General features: G+C 35.2%; 1 protein-coding gene across 5 annotated transcripts; it reads left to right on the top strand.

Annotated features, from left to right (window-relative positions):
- Window positions 6266-21307, top strand: LOC109718652. 5 transcript variants are annotated; one of them, XM_020244983.1, is made up of 13 exons: window positions 6266-7184; window positions 8394-8523; window positions 8599-8701; window positions 8797-8862; window positions 10642-10765; window positions 11923-11979; window positions 15810-15848; window positions 16479-16559; window positions 16636-16683; window positions 17900-17950; window positions 18063-18131; window positions 19502-19732; window positions 20655-21307. In XM_020244983.1, the coding sequence occupies exons 1-13, from the start codon at window positions 7026-7028 to the stop codon at window positions 20841-20843; spliced, it is 1347 nt and encodes a 448-aa protein (XP_020100572.1). In that variant the 5' UTR covers window positions 6266-7025; the 3' UTR covers window positions 20844-21307. The 5 variants fall into 5 exon arrangements, with proteins under 5 accessions (XP_020100572.1, XP_020100571.1, XP_020100573.1 ...); XM_020244982.1 differs by having other exon boundaries at window positions 11914-11979; XM_020244984.1 differs by lacking the exon at window positions 8797-8862 and having other exon boundaries at window positions 8603-8701; window positions 10593-10765; window positions 11914-11979.

Raw genomic sequence — 22130 nt, 5'->3', positions numbered from 1 at the left:
GTAAAGGGACCCAAAATTAGGGTTTTGTAATTATGAGGTCGAAGCTTGGGATTGATCTCATTCTAACCTAATTGATAGGTTTTCTGACGCGTTGGCGTGTTCGGTTCGGCGATCCGACGAGCGTACGCGAAGATATTGGCGAAAGAAGCCGTTTTGGTACAGATAATTGCAGTTTGCGGCGTAGAGCTCTAAAAATCACGAAAATTGGACCACGGCATCCTAGTACCACTAAAAGGTGGGGGATGCTATCCGAAAATACCGAGTCTCTTTCTATATCTATGTCACTTTACTTGAGCATCTTGTATTGTTGCATTCTGCATATAGGGTAGCTTATTATGTGTGCTTGGTTGAATTGCATTTAGATGCTTAAAGAACATATGAATGATGAAGCACCATGAGGACGTGTATGTGATAACCCTATGTGCATGTGAATGCGAGAAAAGACTTGGACAATAGTAAACAAGGGTGACATTGACTATAGTGACTCGATTGGCATTGAGAATGGAACGGCTAAACAAAATTTAACCTAGAGTGGCATCACAACCTATGTGGCTTGGAAATAGTCGTATGTGCATGATAAGGTAAAGACCTATTATTGGCATTGAAGCATTAAGATATGAGACAGGTTGGCTATATTCCTCAAATTGAGGAATGGATCGTACTCACATGTATCGGTTCCGATTTGTGAGAGGTCACTCCTCCACAAGCGGTGTACTCCGGAGTGTAGACACCACGGGTGAGAGTGCCTGGCGAAGATCCCTTGGGTGACAGTGCCATGTGCCTTCCCCGGTAGACGGGATGGATCCCTCGGGGGCATTTTCAAATGCTAATCCCGGTAGATGGGACATGTGAGATGTGAGTTTGGGGTGAGCCTTGTGGACCACGGTTTGATTGGATAAAAGCCAAGTGAAATAAAAAATGGACACGCATGCATAATCACCATGTACTTGATTATCTATCTATCTGTTGACAGCTGTTTTGCAGGCATTGTATTAGTAATTGCATTAGATGGTTCAGTATCTATCTTTATTGAATTACATATGCCTGAAATAGACCTAGTGGGTGAATCGGCGCGGTCGGCGGCCGAACCCACTGGGAACTTCGTTCTAGTTCTCATTACCACTAACCTTGTAGATCCGTGTGCGAGCGGGGCGGCGGAGGATCAAGGCAAGGGTATCGCGCCGTAGATAGTGGCATTCGGAGTATAGGCGTACCCTTTGTACATTCAACTTTTGTATGTTGAACTAGTAATGTAAAATGATGTAAACCTTTTATTTTGGGCAAAAGCTAATGTGATGTAAATGTAATGAATGGAAAGTATGAATGTAAATAATGGTTTACTTGTGTTTGATTCAAATGTAATCAAACGACTTGTATGATAAATGTTTAGTTAGTTTCGATGCTTTCACATATGAATTAGTTGTTGTTTGCCCTCGTGCAAACCTTGTATAATTGCATTCATGTTGTTGAATTGCTCGTATTATACATGTTGTTGGAGCCTTGGGCGGACAGGGGAGGTGTTGTCCGTTCGGCGTCTGTCAGCGTGCCCGAACCGACCAAATTGGCGGCCTCGGGGCATGACAGACGAGGACATCAGGTTCTTATCGGGGGGAGTTTGTCACACCCTAATAATCCCGCATCGGATATGAATGGGGATGTGATTGGGTATATAAGAGACTTAGACACTAGTAATAATAACTGGACTTAAGCATTTTGGGCTGGTGGTTTGGGCCCAACGAGTTATTGTTGCTAGTGGGCTGGGTCGTTACATTAAAATGCAACACTTATATGATGCTTCTTGAAATGCAACAATCATATTAGTTACTTGACCCTCGACATTAACATGTTGCTACAACACACTAAAACAAAACCAAATCAGGTGAAAGCATACAAGTGAATCCATTCTCATTCCTAGGCATCATATTGTCGGCCGCCCAACATAACCCTTGGAGTAGAGAACAAATATCAACTTGGATTAGTCGCTAATCACCATTAGAGATGTATGAACACTACCTAATCCACATGGCTTTCGCTATAAACCAACTCCACGTCGCTCACGTCCCTAGATTCTTAAGGTTTCTATCCTAAGGGTTTCTAGGTCCATCCTAATCTTTCACTTTTCTAGGTTCTGATATCATTATATCTGTCACGCCTCGGGACCGCCGATTGGTCGGTTCGGGCACGTCAACAGATGCCGGACGGACAGCACCTCCCCTATCCACCCAAGGCTCATCACAAGTATCAATATGTATATAATTTAGCGTAAGCGAAAATATAGATATATATGGCTTGTACGAAGGCAAGCAACAACCAATAAGTAAAAGTGAATCAAGAAGATTACTAGCTGCAGTTTATTTCGTACAAAAGCCCTTTTTACATTGCATATATATTTATAATCGTGTTGGGATTGGGGATAAGGGGAGGGATAACCTCTTATCCCTCCCTTTATACCCAAACGCAAATTTTTTATCCGAGAATAGTAGTTCTCGGATCCCTGAAATAAGCTGGTATAACTATTCCCACCAACACCTTCATTTTCTATATATAACTACCTATTATTTTTTTCATTCCATATTATCTATCCAAACGCTATTTTTCTTATCCCCGGGAATAATCCAATTTTCATCTATCCCTGTAATACCTAGTTCTTGCTTATACCCGAACCAAATGGTTAAAAAAATTGTCTTGAGTTTTTGGTGACCGGTAAAAATTTGAGCGCCCGAGTGGAGAAAGAATAGTCGACCCAAAGGTATCATTTGGTTCGAGGATAAGCAAAAAATTGGTATTCCGGGAATAGGTATAAATTGAGATATAAGCGAGAATTAGATCAATTTTGCGTTTGAATGAAAATTAGGTTATTCCTGAAAATGAGAAAAAGAATTAGATCAATTTTGCGTTTGAATGAAAATTAGGTTATTCCTGAAAATGAGAAAAATAATGTTTAAATTAAGATAGAATAAATAAGAATAAGAATAATATTATTCTTTTCTTTATATTAGAATTTAAAGTTTTGTATTTTATATTTATATTTTAAAATTTAAAATATAAACTTTTAAATTTTAAAAATCAAAATTAAAATTTAAAATTTTAAAATCTCAAATTTATAATTTTAAAAAATTAAAATTTTAAATTTTAAATTTTAAATTTAAGATGAAATTTTAATTTAAAAATACAAAATATCAAATTCTAAATAAAAAAAATTAAAATATCAAAATTTAAAATTTGAAATTAAACAATTTAAATTTTAAATTTTGTAATTTTAAAAATTATAAATGTTAATTTTTAACTTACAAAATGTAAATTTTATAATAAATTAAAAATTCTCTCTCTTTCTCTCTCTTCATAGGTGGAACAAGCTGGGTTATCCCAGCTTATTCCACCTTGGGGTGGGAACACTAGTTCCCACCCCTTAACAGACTATTAAGGAGGGAATTAGTATTCCTACCATTTTTTGTTTGTGTTTAGGGATAAGGATGGAATAAACCCTTTATTCCACCTTTATCACCCAACCAAACATAGCCAAAGTGAATTAGTTGTAGAGATAAACGCCCAAGATCGAAGTAGGTAAAAATGTATGAAGACCCCCTCACCGATATAACGTTTTGAAATGAAACCTCACTTTTTTATTTTCTATTTGAGTGGGACCACCTCAACTTCTTTTTTTTTTTTTGTTTGTGTTTTTGAATATTAATAAAATTATTAATTGTTAGTTAAGTTAATATTTTATCAAATTTAATAACTATATATGTTATTAACTATTGGTTGGTTTAATCTTATTTTCTAAATGTGATTTAATTTATCAAATTTGGTGAAGTCAACCATGCATTTGATAAAATTTTCAAAACTTTTAAGTTAAGTGGTTGACTGTGGTAACAGAGTAATTACTCAGATAAATTTTAATTAATTAAAATAATAAAATAATTAAAGATGTATGATTTTTTAATATATTCGAGTATTAATTCAAATGAAAAATTATTTTCATAATTGAAACAAACTATGTACACAACAAAGGGATCTTTTTTTTGTCATGAGTTATCGAACTTTGCCATAATATTTTTTTTTTTTCAAAATGGGGTTTATTTACAATTATACATTGATTAGTGATTGCATTTAGCAATAAATGCGGCTAATTTGTTACATGTAGTATCATTTTATGAAATGCTGGATATTTCAGTGGCATTCACTAATTTATATCATATTTTATAATTTTAATAGTAAATCGTTGCTAAATTATTAAATATAATGGAATTGAGCTTTTATATGTTTAAAAGTACTAAGTCATTGGTGTTTATAGGTTTTCGGTCTTTGGATTAAGGGATGTGCGGTTAGGATAATAGTGGTCCCCTAGGGTTGAGTGTGTGTCTGATTAAATAGTATAATCTAACTAATGAAAATAGTCAAAAGAATAGATCTAACGGCAGAAAACTTATAAGCATCAAGTACTTGGTGTTTTAAAAGCACCATAGCCGGACTCAATGTAATAGCTATTTATCAAGTAATGTTGTTAATTATATTAATTAGTATAATTTAAATTAATGTTGTGGAGTAGATGCTGCTAACTTATAAATTTTTTGTAGTGTATATGTATTTTTTTTTTTTTTTTTTTTTTTTTTTTTTTTTTTTTTTTTGAGAGATAGGTAGCACGCTACCCGCTTCGTTTATTTTATTTAGAAATAAACTTAGCTGGAAATGTGAATCAACTAGGATTCGAACTTGGGTCTCGAGTACCAACCACCAAGCCTTTTGCTACTTGCTTTAGGGACGGTAGGTTTTTGTAGTGTATATATCTAGGTATACATTTTGCTACTTTTATAGGTACACAGCCATATACTACTAAAAGAATTTACAAGTTCAAAACGTTGAAGAAGAACTAGCCAAATATTCTGATGCTAACTATTAGATATGCAAAGTAGCAAAAGAATGGTGAAAAATATGTTTTTTTTTTTTTTTTTTTTTGAGAGATAGGTAGCACGCTACTTGCTTCGTTTATTTCACTTAAAAGTAAACTTAGTTAGAAATGTGAATCAATTAGGATTCGAACTTGGGACCTCGGGTACCAACCACCAAGCCCTACTTTATCACTTGCTCTATGTCAAATATAAGGAGACACGGTTAAACTCTTGAACTATTTTATGTAGAATCTGAGAAAGTGCACAATCACAAATAAAAATAAAATAACACCACTTGAAATAATAATTATAAAAATAAAGGAGAAGACATCAAGAAGAATTAAAAAAAATATCGTAGAATTAGAAATATTACTAAAACAAAGCAAAAAATATCAAGAAGAATTTTTAAAAAATACTACACAATTAGAAATACTAAAAAAGAAAATGTAATAGAGAAAAGTTCCAGTATATCTATCTCAAATTTTGTACAGATATGATATTTTTTTTCTCTCAAATTTGCTTAGATACAATTCACGACGGTGGCGACAGCTGTGGATGAGAATGGTAAGGAAATTTTCGAGGAAATTTAACTACAATGCAGTAATGGTAAATTAACATAATAGTATCAGAGGGATAAATCACAATGGATGTTGGAGAGGGGAGCTAATGATAATATAGCAGGGAGCATTGCTGTTTAATTAATTTTGGATTAGGATCTAGGCAGTGAAACACGAATCCATCGTATGAAACAGAAAGGTGAGAGGAAATGAAGCAAAGGAGAGGAGAGAGGAAACGACAATTCATTGAGCGAGGAGAGCGAGAGTATATGAAACGATGATGGAGGATGAGGTGGAGGAGGGAGAGTGAGTGGCAACGCATCGGGTGGAGAGAGCCGATTAAAGGGTAAGGAGAAGGGGAGGTTCAGTTCAGTGAAGAGGCATATGGGGGTGAAGAAGAGATTGCCATGCAGCAAAGTTATTGAAAATTCATATTGGCTAATAGACAGATTTTGTTAATTATGTAAATTATAAATATGCCGTATTGTTTTGATGTATTATACGTATAAGAGTGACTCTATCATGTTATGTATCTCATTGAGCTTTTATACACGGTATAAAAATATTTACTATTGATTGGTAAATTTTTAGCTACATCCAAAGTATCTGTAAATCTATCGACTATATCTTTATCTATTATTTTTTCTATTGCATATTTTGACCTTACCACTCTTTGAATTATAGTTTTTTTTTAATTAAAAATTAGATTTTTGAAATAAAAGTATTAGATGGATTGAAAAATGATAAATTCTACGATGTACTTGGTGCATGCATAAATACGTGTTTTTAGGTATTTTAACCGTAGACTCCACCGTACGTACGTAGCGGGAGAGCCATCGAACGAACGACCAAAAGAAACGACTCGTTCGAGCGCTTCCCTCTGCTCCCTCGTTTTTTCCCTCCATTTCAAACCCTAACCCTAGCAAGCTCCACCCCGTTCCCGAACCCCTCGAAAAACCCTAGCAATTCCAATCTCCTCCTCCGCTTCATCTCCTCCCCGTTTCTCCAAATCGTCATCGTTCTCCGAATCCCTTCTTGATCCCTCCGACCCACCAATCTCGTCCCCATTGGACCCGGTGCCCTGAAAACCTCGTCCACGTTCACGGATTTAACCCCGAATCCATCCTCCAATTGGTGGCGAAAATCGTCGATTCGTGACCGGGGGATTGGATATTTTAGGTCAAGGTGGTGCCATGGTGGTTCTTTCTTTGCTTTACTAGAACCAGGGCATTACCAGCTAAGAGTGAAGTTGTGTGTTAGGTCATTTTACGTCGATTTCCCCTCTGGGTTTTAGTAATTGGGATAGGGGATTCTAGAGTTTCCGTTTCTTGTTGCATTGAGTGAGGTGTTGTTTGTGCTGATTGGGTTGGCGGCCTATTTGAAGTATGTTGTGGTGAATGGTGAGCTATAGTGGCTCGCGGGATGATTGATGGACTTTTAAGTGATGGGATAGAGTAATTTGTAGTTGGTTTTGAGTGTCGAATTCACTGAATTGTGTGTTGAGCTTTTGTTGATTAAATGGTGGTTGTGGAATGAGCAAGGGGAGAGTGGTCGGTGTTGGAAGAGAGATGAAGTGGATATGAGTAGGTTGTCATTTAGGCCTCGTCCTCTCGACATCAACAAGAAGCTCCCAATAGTTAAATCCATCAGAGAGTTTGAGGATGACGATGCACCAACCACCGGAGCTTCCACGCGCAACTCGCACCTGCTGCGGGCTGCGGCAGAAGCTGATAACGAGGTAAAGATGATCACTCCTTGGCATTTTCGATTTGAATTGTGTTGTTTGAAAAAGGCACGGAATGCATGTTTAGCACCACTTTTGCTACTGTAGTTTGATGCAACCACCTCTTTGTGAAGCGCAACAAAAAAGTGTGGAGCTCTTGTTGTAGTGTGAATCTGAAATGAGATTCTGAGCTGAAAAGCATAAGTTCCGATTCATTTTCTGTTGCAGAAATAGTGTATTACAGTATAGAGCTTCTTGCCTTCTTCTAATAGCACTACTCAAGCACCACATAATTGCCTTTTGCTGCATGGGGAAACCGAAATGATATTCTGAGGCCAAAAAACATAAGCTCCAATTTGGAGCTTTTATTTCTGCTACAAAGATAACGGATTACATTATAATGCTTCTTGCCTTCTCCTAATAGCTCTACTCAAACATCGTATAGTTGATCAACACTAAACCATAAAACAGGTAACATATTGCCTGCACCCTATGTATCCATAGATTCCATACACCTTATGCATGGCGTACTAATATTTGATGACCATGTTTTAGAATCAAAATCTAATTCAATAAATGTGATCTATAGTATTTAAAGAGTCTATGCATAAAAATCACATATTTTGATCATATAGGAATCAAGAAGTCCTAAAAATCAACAATAGAAAAAGGTCAATTGTTTGATTTTATAGGAAATTGATGTATAAAATATATAATATTGATATGTAGGCCTTTCAAATGTCACATAACTTATCCAATGGATTAGATCCTAATTTTGAGGCCTCCATCACAGAGTTTTGAGGAGTGTGGTGTATGGGATGTACTTATACCCCCGCATGCAGGCAATAATTGCTCCTACAACAGGGCTAAACAGGCCTTTGGCTAGGTCCATTTTGTTAGTTAGAGCTTCTACAAATGCACTGTTTAAGTAGAACTATTTGAAGATGCCCAAGCTATTTTTATAAAATGGCTAGAGCAGTAGAAGTTCTAAGTCATTTGAACTTCCTGCCACATGAAAAGTCTTAGACTTTTTGTTGCGCAAATGCCTGGCTATTACTTCCCACTACAGAAGCTGTTCTAGAAGTTGGGCTAGACAGGGGCTAAGAAGCTAGATCTAAAACTAGGTTTTTAATTAATGAGTTCCATCTTATATAAAGAGAATAATGTGATACACTATCTTTTGATAGAATCAACTAATTGGCATCGATACTTCTGCTTTTCTAGGTGCATAGAGTTCCTGCAAAGAAAAGCTCAAGTGAAATTCCTACCCCGCAATTCAGTGTTGTGGATACATATGAAAGAGATTATGCTCGCACCTTTGCACAACCTACATCGTATTTGCGTGGAAGAGGAGGTTTGTTTAACCATTTCACTTTGTTAGTACTGTAATTAAATAATGCTTCGTCTGAGCATTCATTACTTTCTGCAGCCAGAGCTGAGATTGGCGAATTTGTTGAGTATGATATGGACAATGAGGATGAGGATTGGCTTGAAGAGTTTAACCATGAGCGGAAGATTCTTACGGCTGAAAAGTAAAAAGATTTTGTCTCAGCCTAAGCAGCCTTTTTTTTAATTATTATTATAATTTTATACATCTCTTTCTGATTATTTAGTGAAATGTCATTAGCTTTCTTGATGTAAGGGAAGCTATACATGATGGGCAGTGCAGTGCAATTTTTGAGAAATTTATTTTGTGAGTTTTTGGACTTATGTTGGTTAAATGCTTTCTTTCTATAGTTTGGTGTCTCCAAGTCTTTTCCTGGTCAGCTTGGTTTAACAATAGTCTGTTGTGTGATACAAAACTGTAGCTAGCCTTTTCTATAATGAACTGCTGCATGTTCAAGGCTTCTTGTTAGAGTTAGTCTTTGAATTGTTCATTTAAAATGTCTCACTTATTTATGTGGCTTGCAAGTGGGAAACTTTCTTGTATTGCAAGTGGTAAATTAAATTGTGTAAACACTTCACTGGAAGCCTTTTTATGCTAATTTTTCTAATTTTTACCTTGATAGTCTTCAAGAACCTTTATAACTACAGTGCTTATAGAAAGCAACTAGTATTTACATTAGACTTCTTTGAGCAGCTTCCTCTTTCATGCATAGAATGTAATGAAACCAGTAATAGAATATGTTAGATGCAAGAATCTAGCTATATGCTTAAATCAATTTGTGGCTAGACAAACCCCCAAAAGATAGGCTCTAAGGATTCATCAGCAAGCTACTATTAATAATTTTGGAAAGTGTTCATGCCTTTTATTTTGTAATCGATTTTCTTTTTTTCTTTTTTCTTTTTTACCAATCTTTGTGTAAACAATAATACTCCCTTGATCTTTATTCATGGGATAATTGATTAATGAAAGGGTCTTCCTAGCTATATGGTGAATGATAAATTTGTAGGCAATGGCATGGTACTAATGATAGTTTCTAATTCTATTCGAACAATTCTATTATTCCCTTTGTACTGTAGTTTGTATATAAATCAACCGAATCCATGATCCATTTTACTGGATGCGCTTGTTTTTGTTGCGTTTTGTAACATTAGTGCTTATGCAATATGTTCATTTCGTGGTCACACGATGCTGGCACAGCTGCATATGGTCAAGTATGTGTGCAACATATAGTGATTCTTATGAGAATTTTGGAAGGAACAGTGCTCAGAAAAGTGTGTAGTAGGTACATAATGACAAAGAGGATTGATAACAAATGGGAAGCACCGCAGTGGGTGCTATGAACTCAAGATGGGCTTTGCATATCTGTTACTAATTCATTTTTTCGTAGTAGTTCAATTTTAATCTTCACAATGTTAGCGATATATCTCATGTTAAATTCATGCTAGAATCAAAATTTTATGAACTGAAAATTATAAAGGTCAAAATCATATGAAGCTGAGAATATGAATGATTAGATACTGGAAAGATTTCATAATTTCATATAGTAGAAAGCAACATAACTTTCCAATCATTTTTCCTCTCCCTTTCTCACATTTGAACTTGTGTGACAAGTTAAAACTCCCTTTCTACGAACATGTGCAAGCATGCAATGATGTGCTTGTCAGCAACAAGCACTGTGCTGATTTGACTCTGGTTGGTACGTGCTGAAGTAAAGTTCTTTAATTAACAATAAGCTAGCTACATTTGGTGATATGTGCATTTGTTGTCGGAATCCTTCTACGTAATATATCGTAGTACTTTTCTAATTTCTTGCTTTAGTTGCCACTTTTTATTTTCTAAAATTGGAAGCTAATAATATGAGATTGGTAGAAGTCAGCAATCATAACCTCTTAGCTGACAATTTAATTTGACTATTGTATTTTCTTTATAATATCACTAATATTAAAGCTAGTTCTTCGCAATCGTGGTTAGTGCATTCGAAGTCTTCTTTTGATTACGAAAATTAATTTGAGGCTGTTAGGTTTATATTTTTGCAGGTATCCTTTTGTACTTGATGATTATAAGTGTACATCTGTTTTTATCCAGATTTGAGGCCCTTCTGTTCAAATTGGAAGTTTTGGATCATAAAACTCGAGAAAGAGCAGGAGTCATTACTCCCACTCTTGGGTCACCTATTCCAGTCTTTTTGCAGCTTAATTCTGCTATAGAGGTGAAGATGAACCTTTCTTTTCCCCCTCTTTCTTTTGAGGATTATAATAACACTTGATAAATTTCTCATTCTTCTAGCTTCGTAACTTCACGCTAGTCATGGTGTCGATACATTTAGTATATTATGCTCCATATGGTTCTTTACCTAGGACTCTATGTTGCTATTAAGTATGAACCGTGATATAATGGCCATGTGTTCAATTCATTTTACTTATTCATTTATTCAAGTTCATATGTTTCGATTTATGGTCGGATACTTGATAACGGTATTCTCATTATGTATGAGAATTATTACTTGCTCCATGTTGTGGCCTTTTGTTTTAAGTTTGGCAAAATATCTAATTTGCATAATTGATTGGCTTTAACAATACTCTTCAACAGTTTGTCCTTTAGGAGTTGAACTGTTTTATGGTCATTAGTTAACATGTTATTTCAAGGATTTAAGTGCCGTGGCACGGGGTCATGCTAGAAACTTGCCGGCACGGTACGGTACGGTGCGTGCTGGGCTGTGCAGATGCGTGTAGGTCACAAAAAATATCTGTGTGCCGATACGTAATGGCATGAAATATTTATTTTCTTTAGCAACGAAATATGTCAATTATTTATTATGTATTTTAATCAAATCTTTTGAACTTTATTGAGAAAATTCCTTACTAATTTCAAGAATAGAGGGTTTTGAGTTGTGCCATCGGCACGGGGGCTATATCGTGCCGATATTTTGTTGGCACGATACGGCACGGTGGATACGGCCCGTGTCGATGGGCACTTTAATCCTTGTGTTATTTATATCCTGCCCTTTCTTAGATACTTGGAGATGAGTCTTTTATTGATCCAATCAATAGTTAATGCAAATTATATTAATTTGGCTATGTTGATTTGCAAATATGTACAATCAGCTAAGATTCTTTTGGTAAATCACCTCTGCTTATTATATGATGCTAAATCGTTACATAGTAAGAATGTGTCAATTACTTGGGACTGAATCTTAAACTGTAAAGACTTAATTGGTTAGTATAAGTGTTATTGCACTATGTGTTATTGCATCGGAAAAGCCCTTAACCCTTTTAATCATCCTCTTATAATTTTGTTAGTGTTAGAAAAGTCCTGTAATTCTTTTAATCATCCTTCTAATTGCCTTTTTCTCCCCAGGCATTGCAGTCCTTATCTGTACGATATGCAGTTTTTCGGTCTGTACATAACTACTGGAAAGCAAAGGTATGCTTCATTTGTGTAAGATGATTCTTATATATATATATATATATATGCACACACATATATATATACATATGTGTTATATATATATATATATAGAGAGAGAGAGAGAGAGAGAGAGAGAGAGAGAGAGAGAGAGGCTTGTGTGCTTTTAGAAGTACAGTGGCTTTCGTGCTATCAAGTTGTTTTCGATGTTGGGACTTCTGAATCAACGATCGGCCCTGTTAGACTTGATCTAGGGTATTTAAGTACCTAGAAAATAATTTTTGCTATTTTTTGATATCAATTACCTAGTGTTTGAAGAGGCCCAAAATCAACAATTTTAATAATTGTGGTGAGCGGTTTGCAAGTTTAATGGTGTAGAAATATTAAAATCCCGTAAAATTTTGATAAAAAATTCTTTATACTATATAAAACGAGATCAATATCTTTGGTCTAAAATTTTAGTGTTACATCATCAGTTTTTGTGAGATTTTTATTTTCAGCTGTTGATTTTGAGCCCTTTCGATCACTAAGCAAATGTTTTTGAAAAATTATGAAATTTATTTTCTTAGGTACTTCAAATACTCTATATTAAGTCTAATGGAGACGATCGCCGATTCGAAGCGAGATCGCGAAAACAACTGATAGCACGGCAGGTACGTTCTTCTAAAAAGCACAAGCGGATTCATGTATATACTATACTATATATATATAATTATATATATATATATAATATATATATTTGTATGTATATGTATATTGTATACGTATGATGTATATCCTGTAATGTATATATATATGTATATATGTATGTGTAAGTATAATATGTATATTTATATGTATGCTGTATAAATATTTGTATATGCGTATATATATATGTTATCATTACTATATGTAGGTCTTGTGTGCTATTGAGCATGAGGCTTCCATTGCGTCTTAGTTGTTTCTGATGATGAATACTTCCGAATTCGACTCGACTCGGCTTTTCATTAGACCTTGCTGATCTAGCTATTTGAAGTATTCTAGAAAATAAACTTTTTTGCGGTTTTTGGATATCTATTTACGTAGCGATCTGCAAAGGGATTTTCTAAATCATACAGTCTTTAATAATCTAAAAACTTCACAAAAAGTGGATGATATAGCACTAAAATTTTCAATAGATATATTGATCTTGAGTAAATAGTACAAAAAATTTTCTATCAAATTTCATCTGATTGATTAACTTCACACCGTTAAACTTGTCAATCAATACGACTTATACTCAATCATTTAAAATTGTTGATTATTGAACCCTTTCGCATTGCTAGGTATATGATATCGAAAGCCCGCAAATTTATTTCTAGAATACCTCAAATATGCTAATTAAGTCTAACGGAAGCCGATCGTCGATCGAAGCTCCATCATCGAAAATGGCTTAGGGAGCATCGGAGGCCTCCCATGCTCCTAATAGCACAACAAGACCTTACTACTATATATATATATAGAGAGAGAGAGAGAGAGAGAGAGAGAGAGAGAGAGAGATTTTTACTAGAATACTATTGGTAGTAAACGACTCGATTTACTACCAACTTACTTTTGATGATAGAGCTTCTAAATCGATGATCGGTACCGTTGAACGTGATCTAGAGTCTAGACCATTTAAATTATATGAAAATTAAATCAAGTTTTATGCTTTTTCGATATTGTTCTCTTGTCTATAAAGTGTACATAAAATGAATGATTGAAAATGAATATCTTCAAAAAGTGATAATACAATTTTTATATTCAAAATCTAGAGTCTAGATTTTGTTTTAAATAGTTTTAAAAATTTTTAATAAAAATTTAGCTGATTTAAAAAAATTTTAATAAAAATTTGGCTGATTTGGACTCTTCTATACCGTTAATAAGCAAACGCATAGTAGGTCATTAAATTTACAAACTTTGTGATGCTTTGATCGTTCGGTTGGTGATGTTGAAAAAGCTTGAAATTCGATTTTTAGATAGTTTAAATGGTTTAGATCATGTTCAACAGTGCTAATCGTCGATTTGGAAGCTCTATCTTCGAAAACAAATCAGTAGTAAACCAAGCTGTTTACTACCAACGGTATTCTAGTAAAGCTCTCTCTCTTTCTCTCTCTCCATGTATATATATATTATGTATATGTACATATATGTATATATACGTATATGTACATATGTGTATTTGTACATATATGTTTATATATATATATATATATATATGTGTGTGTGTGTGTGTGTGTGTGTGTACATGTATATATGTATATATACATATATACATATACATATACATATATACACATACATATATACATATACACATACATATATACGCATACATATATACACATACATATACACATATACACATACATATATACATATACATATATACATATACATATACACATATACACATAGGCTAAATTACATAAAACCTCCTTGTCAATACATTTTTTTTCACTTTTTTTCGCTGTCATTTAAAAACCTATACTTTGCCCTCTTGAAAAAATGAGAAATGTTCACTTTGGCCCCCTCTCCCCCGCAGTATTCTGTTAGGGTTTTGTTTATATCCTATTATTATATATTTTTTATACCCAAAATACCCTCAGCTTCCTCCTTGCCGCCTCTTTCCTCGCCACCCATGCCGCTTTGCCCTACTCCGCCACCTCGCCTTTCTCCGTCGCCTCGCCCTCGTCTTCGTCCTCGTCCTCGTCCTCGTCCACCCCTCCATCTGCGCCCACACATATGCTCTCGAGCTCCTTCGCCGTCTTGCCCTCGCCCTCGTCCACCTCTCTGTCTATGTCCACCTCGATCTTCTCCCTATCATTGCCGAAATGGAGGGGTGACGAGGGTGCAGGAGGAGTAGGGGAGCAGGTGAAGGAAATGGAGTCGTTGCTGCGGTTGAGCGAGGCGCAAAGAACAGAAGAGGAGGCGACGACCGAGCAAGATTGGGGAGAAGATCGGCATGGTGATAAGCAATTTGGTCATTTTATCATCACAGTTAACGCCGTACCCCTCTATGAACATTTTTTATTTTTCAAGGGTGCAAAGTGTAGGCTTTTAAATAACAATGAGGGAAAGTAAAAAAGGGTATTGATAGGGGGGTTTTTTGTAATTTAGCCATATATATATATACATATATACATATACATATACATATACATATATGTGTATATATACTTATATATGTGTATATACATATATATGTATATACATATAGAGTGAGCCGGTATGATTCTGGAAGCACGGAGCCTTTCGTGCTTCCAAGTCGTTTTCGATGTTGGGACTTTCGAATTGACCATCAGCTCCGTTAAACTTGATCTAGAGTATTTGAATTTTGAAGTACCTAGAAAATAAATTTTGTGATTTTTCGATATCATTTGCCTAGTGATCGAAGGGGCTCAAAATCAATAATTTTAATAGCCGTGGTGAGCCGTTTGCAAGTTTAACGGTGTAGAAATATCCAAATCACGTGAAATTTTGATAGAAAATTCTTTATACTATATAAAACAAGATCAATATTTTTGATCTAAAATTTTAATGTCATATCATCATATTTTTGTAAGATTTTTATTTTCAGCCGTTGATTTTGAGCCACTTCGATCACTAGGCAATGATATAAAAAAATCGCAAAATTTATTTTCTAGATACTTAAAATACTCTAGACCAAGTCTAACGGAGCTGATCGTCGATTCGAAAGTCCCAACATTGAAAACGACTTGGAAGCACGGAGTGCTCCGTGCTTCCAAAAGCATACCAGAGGCACTCTATACATATATATGTATATATATAGAGAGAGAAGTTTAAAACTTTTTTGGTCTAATCAAGCATGTTTTTCTATCATTTATCAGCGGGAGCGGTGGCAGAAACCTATTCTTCGACGGTTACAGGTAATTATTAGTGGTTTCCGTAATTGTGACATTTCCAGAATTTGGAATAGTTCTATATATAAGGTATAATAGGACTAAACATCTTAACCTAGCTATAACATTTTGGGCGGTGGCTACGCTTAAAAGCTAAGAGGGTTAAGCTTGTTAGGGTTAGAGTAGTTCTAGGATGGGTTTAGGATGGATGACCTCTCGAGAAGCGGGGGCGTCACAATAATTCTCACTGAAAGCATTATTGAGTATGTTAGTAATTATTATCCGTTCTTTCTTTGGTTTTTATGGCAATTATATTAGACGCAAGATGCTATACTTTGTTTTAGCGCTTTTCTCAGGTAGCTTCACGTTGTCCCTTTGATCCGTCAATGTGGTTATTCGTTAATTACGTAATTAACTAAATAGCTTATAAGTAAACTGCCAACATATTTTGTACGCTTTCGATGGTCTTCTTCCGTGGACTCTGGTATTCTTCCAACCAAAGTAACTAATAAATCCAATAGTTAATCGTAAATTTTGTTATTGATTATATTGCCCTCCTAGTCCACTGAAATCTGTTGCAAACTGTATATTATTTTGTCTACATTTTCGTTATTCCTGCTTGTTTTGAAAGAGTAAATTTCTATACATTCTCTGCAGCCTCCTCCGCCAGTGAATGATACAAATCCCTACAATGTGTTTAGACCGAGGGAAAAGGCTCCTCGTCTTCACACAAGAAGGGTGAGAGCAACATATTAAATATTACTACTTACATTTGTACGAAGTACTATAATTATCTATACTCTTCTTTTCTCAGATGCAAAGGAGAGAAAACAATGCCCAATCCTTTGAGAAGCTTCGTCTGGTAAAGTTTATTGCTCCCTATTTTGTTACATGTATTATGTTGTTTGCTTTTCATACTTCTAAAAGCAGTTGCTTGCATGCGTTCTTAGGGCAACGAGTTTTCCAGACAATTACTTTGGTTGTATGATTTTGTTTTTGTGCCATTGTCTCCTTACCCTTATCTTATCCCACTTCGTGCAAGGGGATTCCCAAATGACTCATTCAGCTGGATGCCACTAAATTGGAGCTTTTGTTTAGGGGCCCAGGATATAGTCCTTTTTCTTTTTTTTCTCCAAACAACATGTATAAACACTAAATTGGATCTTTTTTTTTTTTTGCAAGCAACACAGATGAGCACTAATTGGACCATTTTCTGCCTAGCAACACATATGAACTATAAATTGGACCCTTTCTGGCCAAGCGCCATCCCTTTCAGATGAGGTGTTTGGCAAAATCCTACTTGACTAAACCAGAACTAAAGGTACAGTGAGGATGTGCAGAGACTCCAATTGTAAAACATTTGAAATATGCCCCTTAACTTTATTTTTCTATAATTAGCATCCAGTACTTTTTTTTTTCAGTTATTTTAGTCAATTGGAATAGGGTTCCATTAAACATTAATACGGTCGAATTTCATAGTTCTAACTACTTTTTGGCTACATGAAGTGTGGATTTTATTGTTAATAAAATAACAATAGCTAATGGAATCATTAACTTTTATGAAATCCCAATTCAATTGACCAAAATAACTCAAATCAAAACAAATGAAAATGAGGGGATGCCGATTAAATATAGTATTAATAGTAATAAAGTTCAAGGGCTTATTTCGGAATGATCTACAGTGACAGGGTTACTGGCATGCTGTTTGGCTATTCTTATTCCACAGCCTCGTTGTTTATGGCCGTAACTCTAAATTATGGAAAATGGATTGTTTACACACTGTACTGTTGATCGAAGTTGTAAGTTTTGGTCGGACCTTATTTTGTTTTGCCTATACCCTGAAGCTTGGGCAGTTTCATATCAAGATTGGCAGAAATTAATGTTTCAGACTTTCAGCCAATCGGTAAACCTTAATTTGAAAGACTTGGCTTTTTCTTTGTACGCCTACTTGTTGATTGTTTGACAAGAATTTTTTCTCTTGATTGCTATTTATCGGGAATTGGTAGTTCGGAATAAAATCTGGAATTTTGCAGTACGTAATTTATTTAATATAAAATCTCTTTTGAAATTTGCATCAGGTTAGGCGTAGCTTGGGCCAGGCAAAGACACTATTGGAGGCTCTGATTAAGGTTCTTTCACAAAGCAAAGTCTAATCAACTACGAGAAGTTGTTTTTCATTTTGAATTATTTTAAATGTTGAAAAGCTGTGTTTTCTGCTACTAAGAAAGCTTTTATGTGCAGAGAGAAGAAAAGAAGCGAGATATATTGGAGTGCGAGGTCAGCCTTCAACGTATACAAATGAAATATAAGGTACTTGGTAAAACTTCTTCTTAGCACTAGTTTCTTTTTGGGAGCCTTAAGTTTATTTATCCTGCTATTGTGCATGACAAAGGTCTACTGAATTACAAGAAACAATAAAGACTCCCAAGTGGTTTCTCTGTAATTCTTTATACTCTATTAATCTACATAGACAGGTATACTTACGTATGACTTAAAAAAGGAGAAGTTCCATATATGGTTTTTCTTCCTCCTGGATTTTGTTTTGTGTTGGGGGTTGCAAAATTGCTGGTAGTTTCATATTTTTTGCCATTGTGAGAAAACAACTATTGATGTTTGTATACAATCATCTTGTTTGTTGTTCATACAATATCTTGTTGTTTATGTAGTGTCAACATGTTTAACTACTACTTCCCTTTTTCTTTGTTTTATTAATGCAGAGTTTTAACCGAAACAAAATTTGGGATTTATTGATAATGGTGTGGGCAGATTTCCACTTGATACTGATAGTAACATTTTCATCAATATTATAAAACACCAAAAAAAAAAAAAAATAGTGACTAATGTACTACTGTTTAATGGTTTGATTTCCCCATATACATATTTTTATTCCATATATCAAAACCTCTTTGGTCAGAATTCCTTGAAGGCCATTAAAGAAGTCCTAGAGACCGAAGATACCCTCAATCGGTGGGGCGTACATAACAGGGGCATTCTTAAACCGCAAAGCCTTGAATCCCTTGCTCCAAAAGGAGTAGAAGATATAGTGTCAGGCTTTTCTTTTTATGTTTGCAAACACATATTTGCTATTTATTGTTGTTTAATGCTGGATTAGATAGTCGCATGCAGTATCTGTCATTGGCTATCGCAACCTACTCAAGCACATTTCTAGCTCGGTCATAGCCTTTCTAAAGTTCTAATTGTTTGGTATATATTTATTTGACTAAATTACAGAAAACCTCTTTATAGATACCCGCTTTTACATTTTCCCTCCCTAACTTTCAAAAACCTATATTTTACCCCCGCAACATTTCAAGTTGTTATATTTAGTCTCCCTCCGTCAAGGTTCTATCATTTTTTTCATCCATTTCTTATAATTTATACTGAAAATACCCTTCAAAATAATAGAAATATATTAATTATTTTTTATATAAGTAAGGGCAATTTGGTCATTTTGCCCTCACCATTAACGCTGTACCCTCTAAAAACATTTCTGAAATTTTAAGGGAGCAAAATATAGGTTTTTAAAAGTCAGGGAGGGAAAGTAAAAAAAGGGGTATTCACACGGTTTTTGTTTTGTAATTTAGCCTATTCATTTTCTATATACTGTTTTGCTCACAGCTAATTGCTAGTGGTTTCTCATTCTTGCATTTGGATGACACCATTCTTTATGCTATATGAAGCATGGGGCACAGCTTGTTGAAGACGGAACTGCATTAGTAGGCTCCCAATCAGATTCAAGCGATGAAGACGAGTATATGGATTCTGAGGATGCAACAAATGAACGAACGAATGATTGGCCTTCGAATACTCAATCGAGATTGCAAAATCTAAAGCTAAGGGTGATTCCCCCACAGCGGGTAAAGCATGAGTTGAAACAAGAACCTCTGCCTAATGGTTGGCTACGCAAGAGGGTATGCTATATTTCTTCCTTTCTTTGTTTTTCGGTTGCATGGGAACAAAATATTTAGGGCCTGTCTGAATATTGGAATAAGATATCCAATGATAACTTATTCTAAAGAATTTTGTGTGATTGAAAGCTAGGTTTTTAGTTTTTTGCTCTGTGATCTTGGCATCCATGATTGGTAGGATAGCAGATTTATCTTATTCCAAAAAGATGACTTGAAGGGGGAATATGATATTGATGCTAGACATTTGATCATATTCCTTATCTACCAAATACTACATGCCTCGTGAGTAAATTGAATGGATATACTGGATACGATGTTCATGCATCCAAATAAAGCCTTAAGCGACGTCGACTAAATGGATAACCAGGGAGAATATGCAAAAAGGAAAAAAGAAAAAAATAAATTCAAACTACCATATTCTATTTTGGGCGTACTCATCAAGATCCAAGCTGGTCACCTCTTTAGTGGGACATGGAATCCTAAAATAATAATGAAAGTAAATGATATTTTACTGTCCTTGCGTAAAGTCCGCATATCACATCATATAGTCCTCCTATCCATGTAGGCGTTATAATGGATTAGTTTTTTCTGGCATCCATTCTAAATGTTCTCTCCCATGTATCTCTTTTTGCTTACTCTAGTTGGTTGATGAGAGGCATGAGAAGGTGCCTCAGGAGGATCTAGTATTCCCATTATTTTGTTTTTTTTTTTGAGAGGGAATATACCTTTTGTTAATTATCAACGGAAACTTGTAGCCATAAAGTTTTCTCTTGTCATTCCCATGTATTTTGATCTTGTTTTCTAACTTCTAATAGGTCCGACGAGAACTTCAACATTTTTTTTACTTGTTTCTTTGTTTTCTCTGTTCTAGGTTAACTTCTACAATTTAAACATCTTTTTTGGGTCATGTCTTCAATTGATTCAGGAGGCACAAGAGCCAGTTATGCTGTTCACGAGGCCGTTGGATATAGAGAAGCTCGCTGCTACAGGCATCAGCGCGCCAGTGGGTCCGCCTGTTGAAGATGGTTCGGCCCCTACCCTGCGGTTTCACGGAAGAATTGGGCGAGGAGGGCGCATCATCTTCGATCGGTTTAACCCGCTTCTTCGGTCTTAGCAGTTAATTTGTCCCCAAAACTGCTTGTTGCTCAAAAGTTCTTCTCCTGCTGCTTGGTGATTCGGCAATGGAGATCAAAGTCGAAGAGCTGCCGTTTAACTGTTAGACAGCAGCTCGATTCGCCAAAAGAGAGAATGCGAGCTTTTAGAGACAGCTGGTTATATGAGGAAAAGCTGATTCATTAAATAGGAAAAAGCCGAAAGGGGTGTGGGGTATTTTTTTGGGAATTGTCATTAACATGTTATGGGTTAATCTCTTTCTGATCTCTCCCACCCTTGTACAATTATTCACAATTGCATTTGAAAAGGCTAGGGCATTGTTTCCCCCCCAATTCTTGTGTTCAATTCTGAGTAGTAAAGGTGCCTATGGGATTTCATGTATCTTGTCCCTTGCTCATTACTTAGAAGGGAATAGAAGATTTTGCAAAACTAGTACAGATCAATGGTCCCTCTACTTCCAATGTCTTCCATGAGCATTACCTTTTTTTTTTTTTTTTTTTTTTTTTTTAAAAGAAACCATTCTTCTTTAATTCGGGCATTTATTTCGCTACCACCTTCTATCTTTTCAGAACTTCGTCTATTTTCCAATAGACTTGCTATTAGATGTAATTGTAATTTTAATTTATAACTAAACAACTGTCTCGTGGCACATTTTAAATTTGTCTTTAGTTTTTAATCTAAATTTTAACTCCGTATTGAACGGCTGATTTACAAGGGGGCTTCGCTCAAGAGCTCTTAAGCCTTACAATTGCAAAAGTGAGAGAGTAACGGGCTCAAAGCCAGACACCTTGGACTTACTGGGTTCTAAGCAAGGTGTCAATTAGCTGCTTTTCGAAATTGGAGATACTTGAAAATTCATAAATAGCTTGTTTAGTTTTGCTGTAGGATGTAGTGTTATATAACTAAATGTTACATCACTAATAACAAAACTGGACGTATCAAATTGAACATTTTACTTGTAGAGGTTAGAATCTTACGTACTTTTATCTTTTTATTGCGACATAAGCTTTAGATGCTTTTCCTATTCTTTGTTAGATGCTATTAATAAACGCGGAAGTAGGGTACACAATCCACATACAAACACAAGTTGCGGCGTGTATTGGAAAGGTCAAATTGTATGGAAGGCACCTTGTACATTGGTGTGTGTGTATTTTTTTTTTTATTTTTATTTTTAGAGAGAGAGAGAGAGAGAGAGAGAGAGAGAGAGAGAGAGCATGGTATACACTATTTATATTTTTTAGAATTAAACTAAGCTAGAAATGTAAAGTAACTAGGTATCGAACGAGAG

The sequence above is a fragment of the Ananas comosus genome, linkage group 12 (assembly GCF_001540865.1).
Source record: "Ananas comosus cultivar F153 linkage group 12, ASM154086v1, whole genome shotgun sequence".
Classification (NCBI taxonomy): Eukaryota; Viridiplantae; Streptophyta; class Magnoliopsida; order Poales; family Bromeliaceae; genus Ananas; species Ananas comosus.
The sequence above is the reverse complement of the archived record's forward strand: the minus strand, read 5'-3'. Positions and strand labels throughout refer to the sequence as shown.

Bases quoted from the DNA above. Each gene is read 5' to 3' on its own strand.
- LOC109718652 (XM_020244982.1), top strand. From the start codon at position 7,026: ATGAGTAGGTTGTCATTTAGGCCTCGTCCTCTCGACATCAACAAGAAG. The intron at 7,185-8,393 runs GTAAAGATGATC...CTGCTTTTCTAG, and splicing joins CGGCAGAAGCTGATAACGAG to GTGCATAGAGTTCCTGCAAA. The intron at 8,702-8,796 runs GTAAAAAGATTT...AAATGTCATTAG, and splicing joins AAGATTCTTACGGCTGAAAA to CTTTCTTGATGTAAGGGAAG.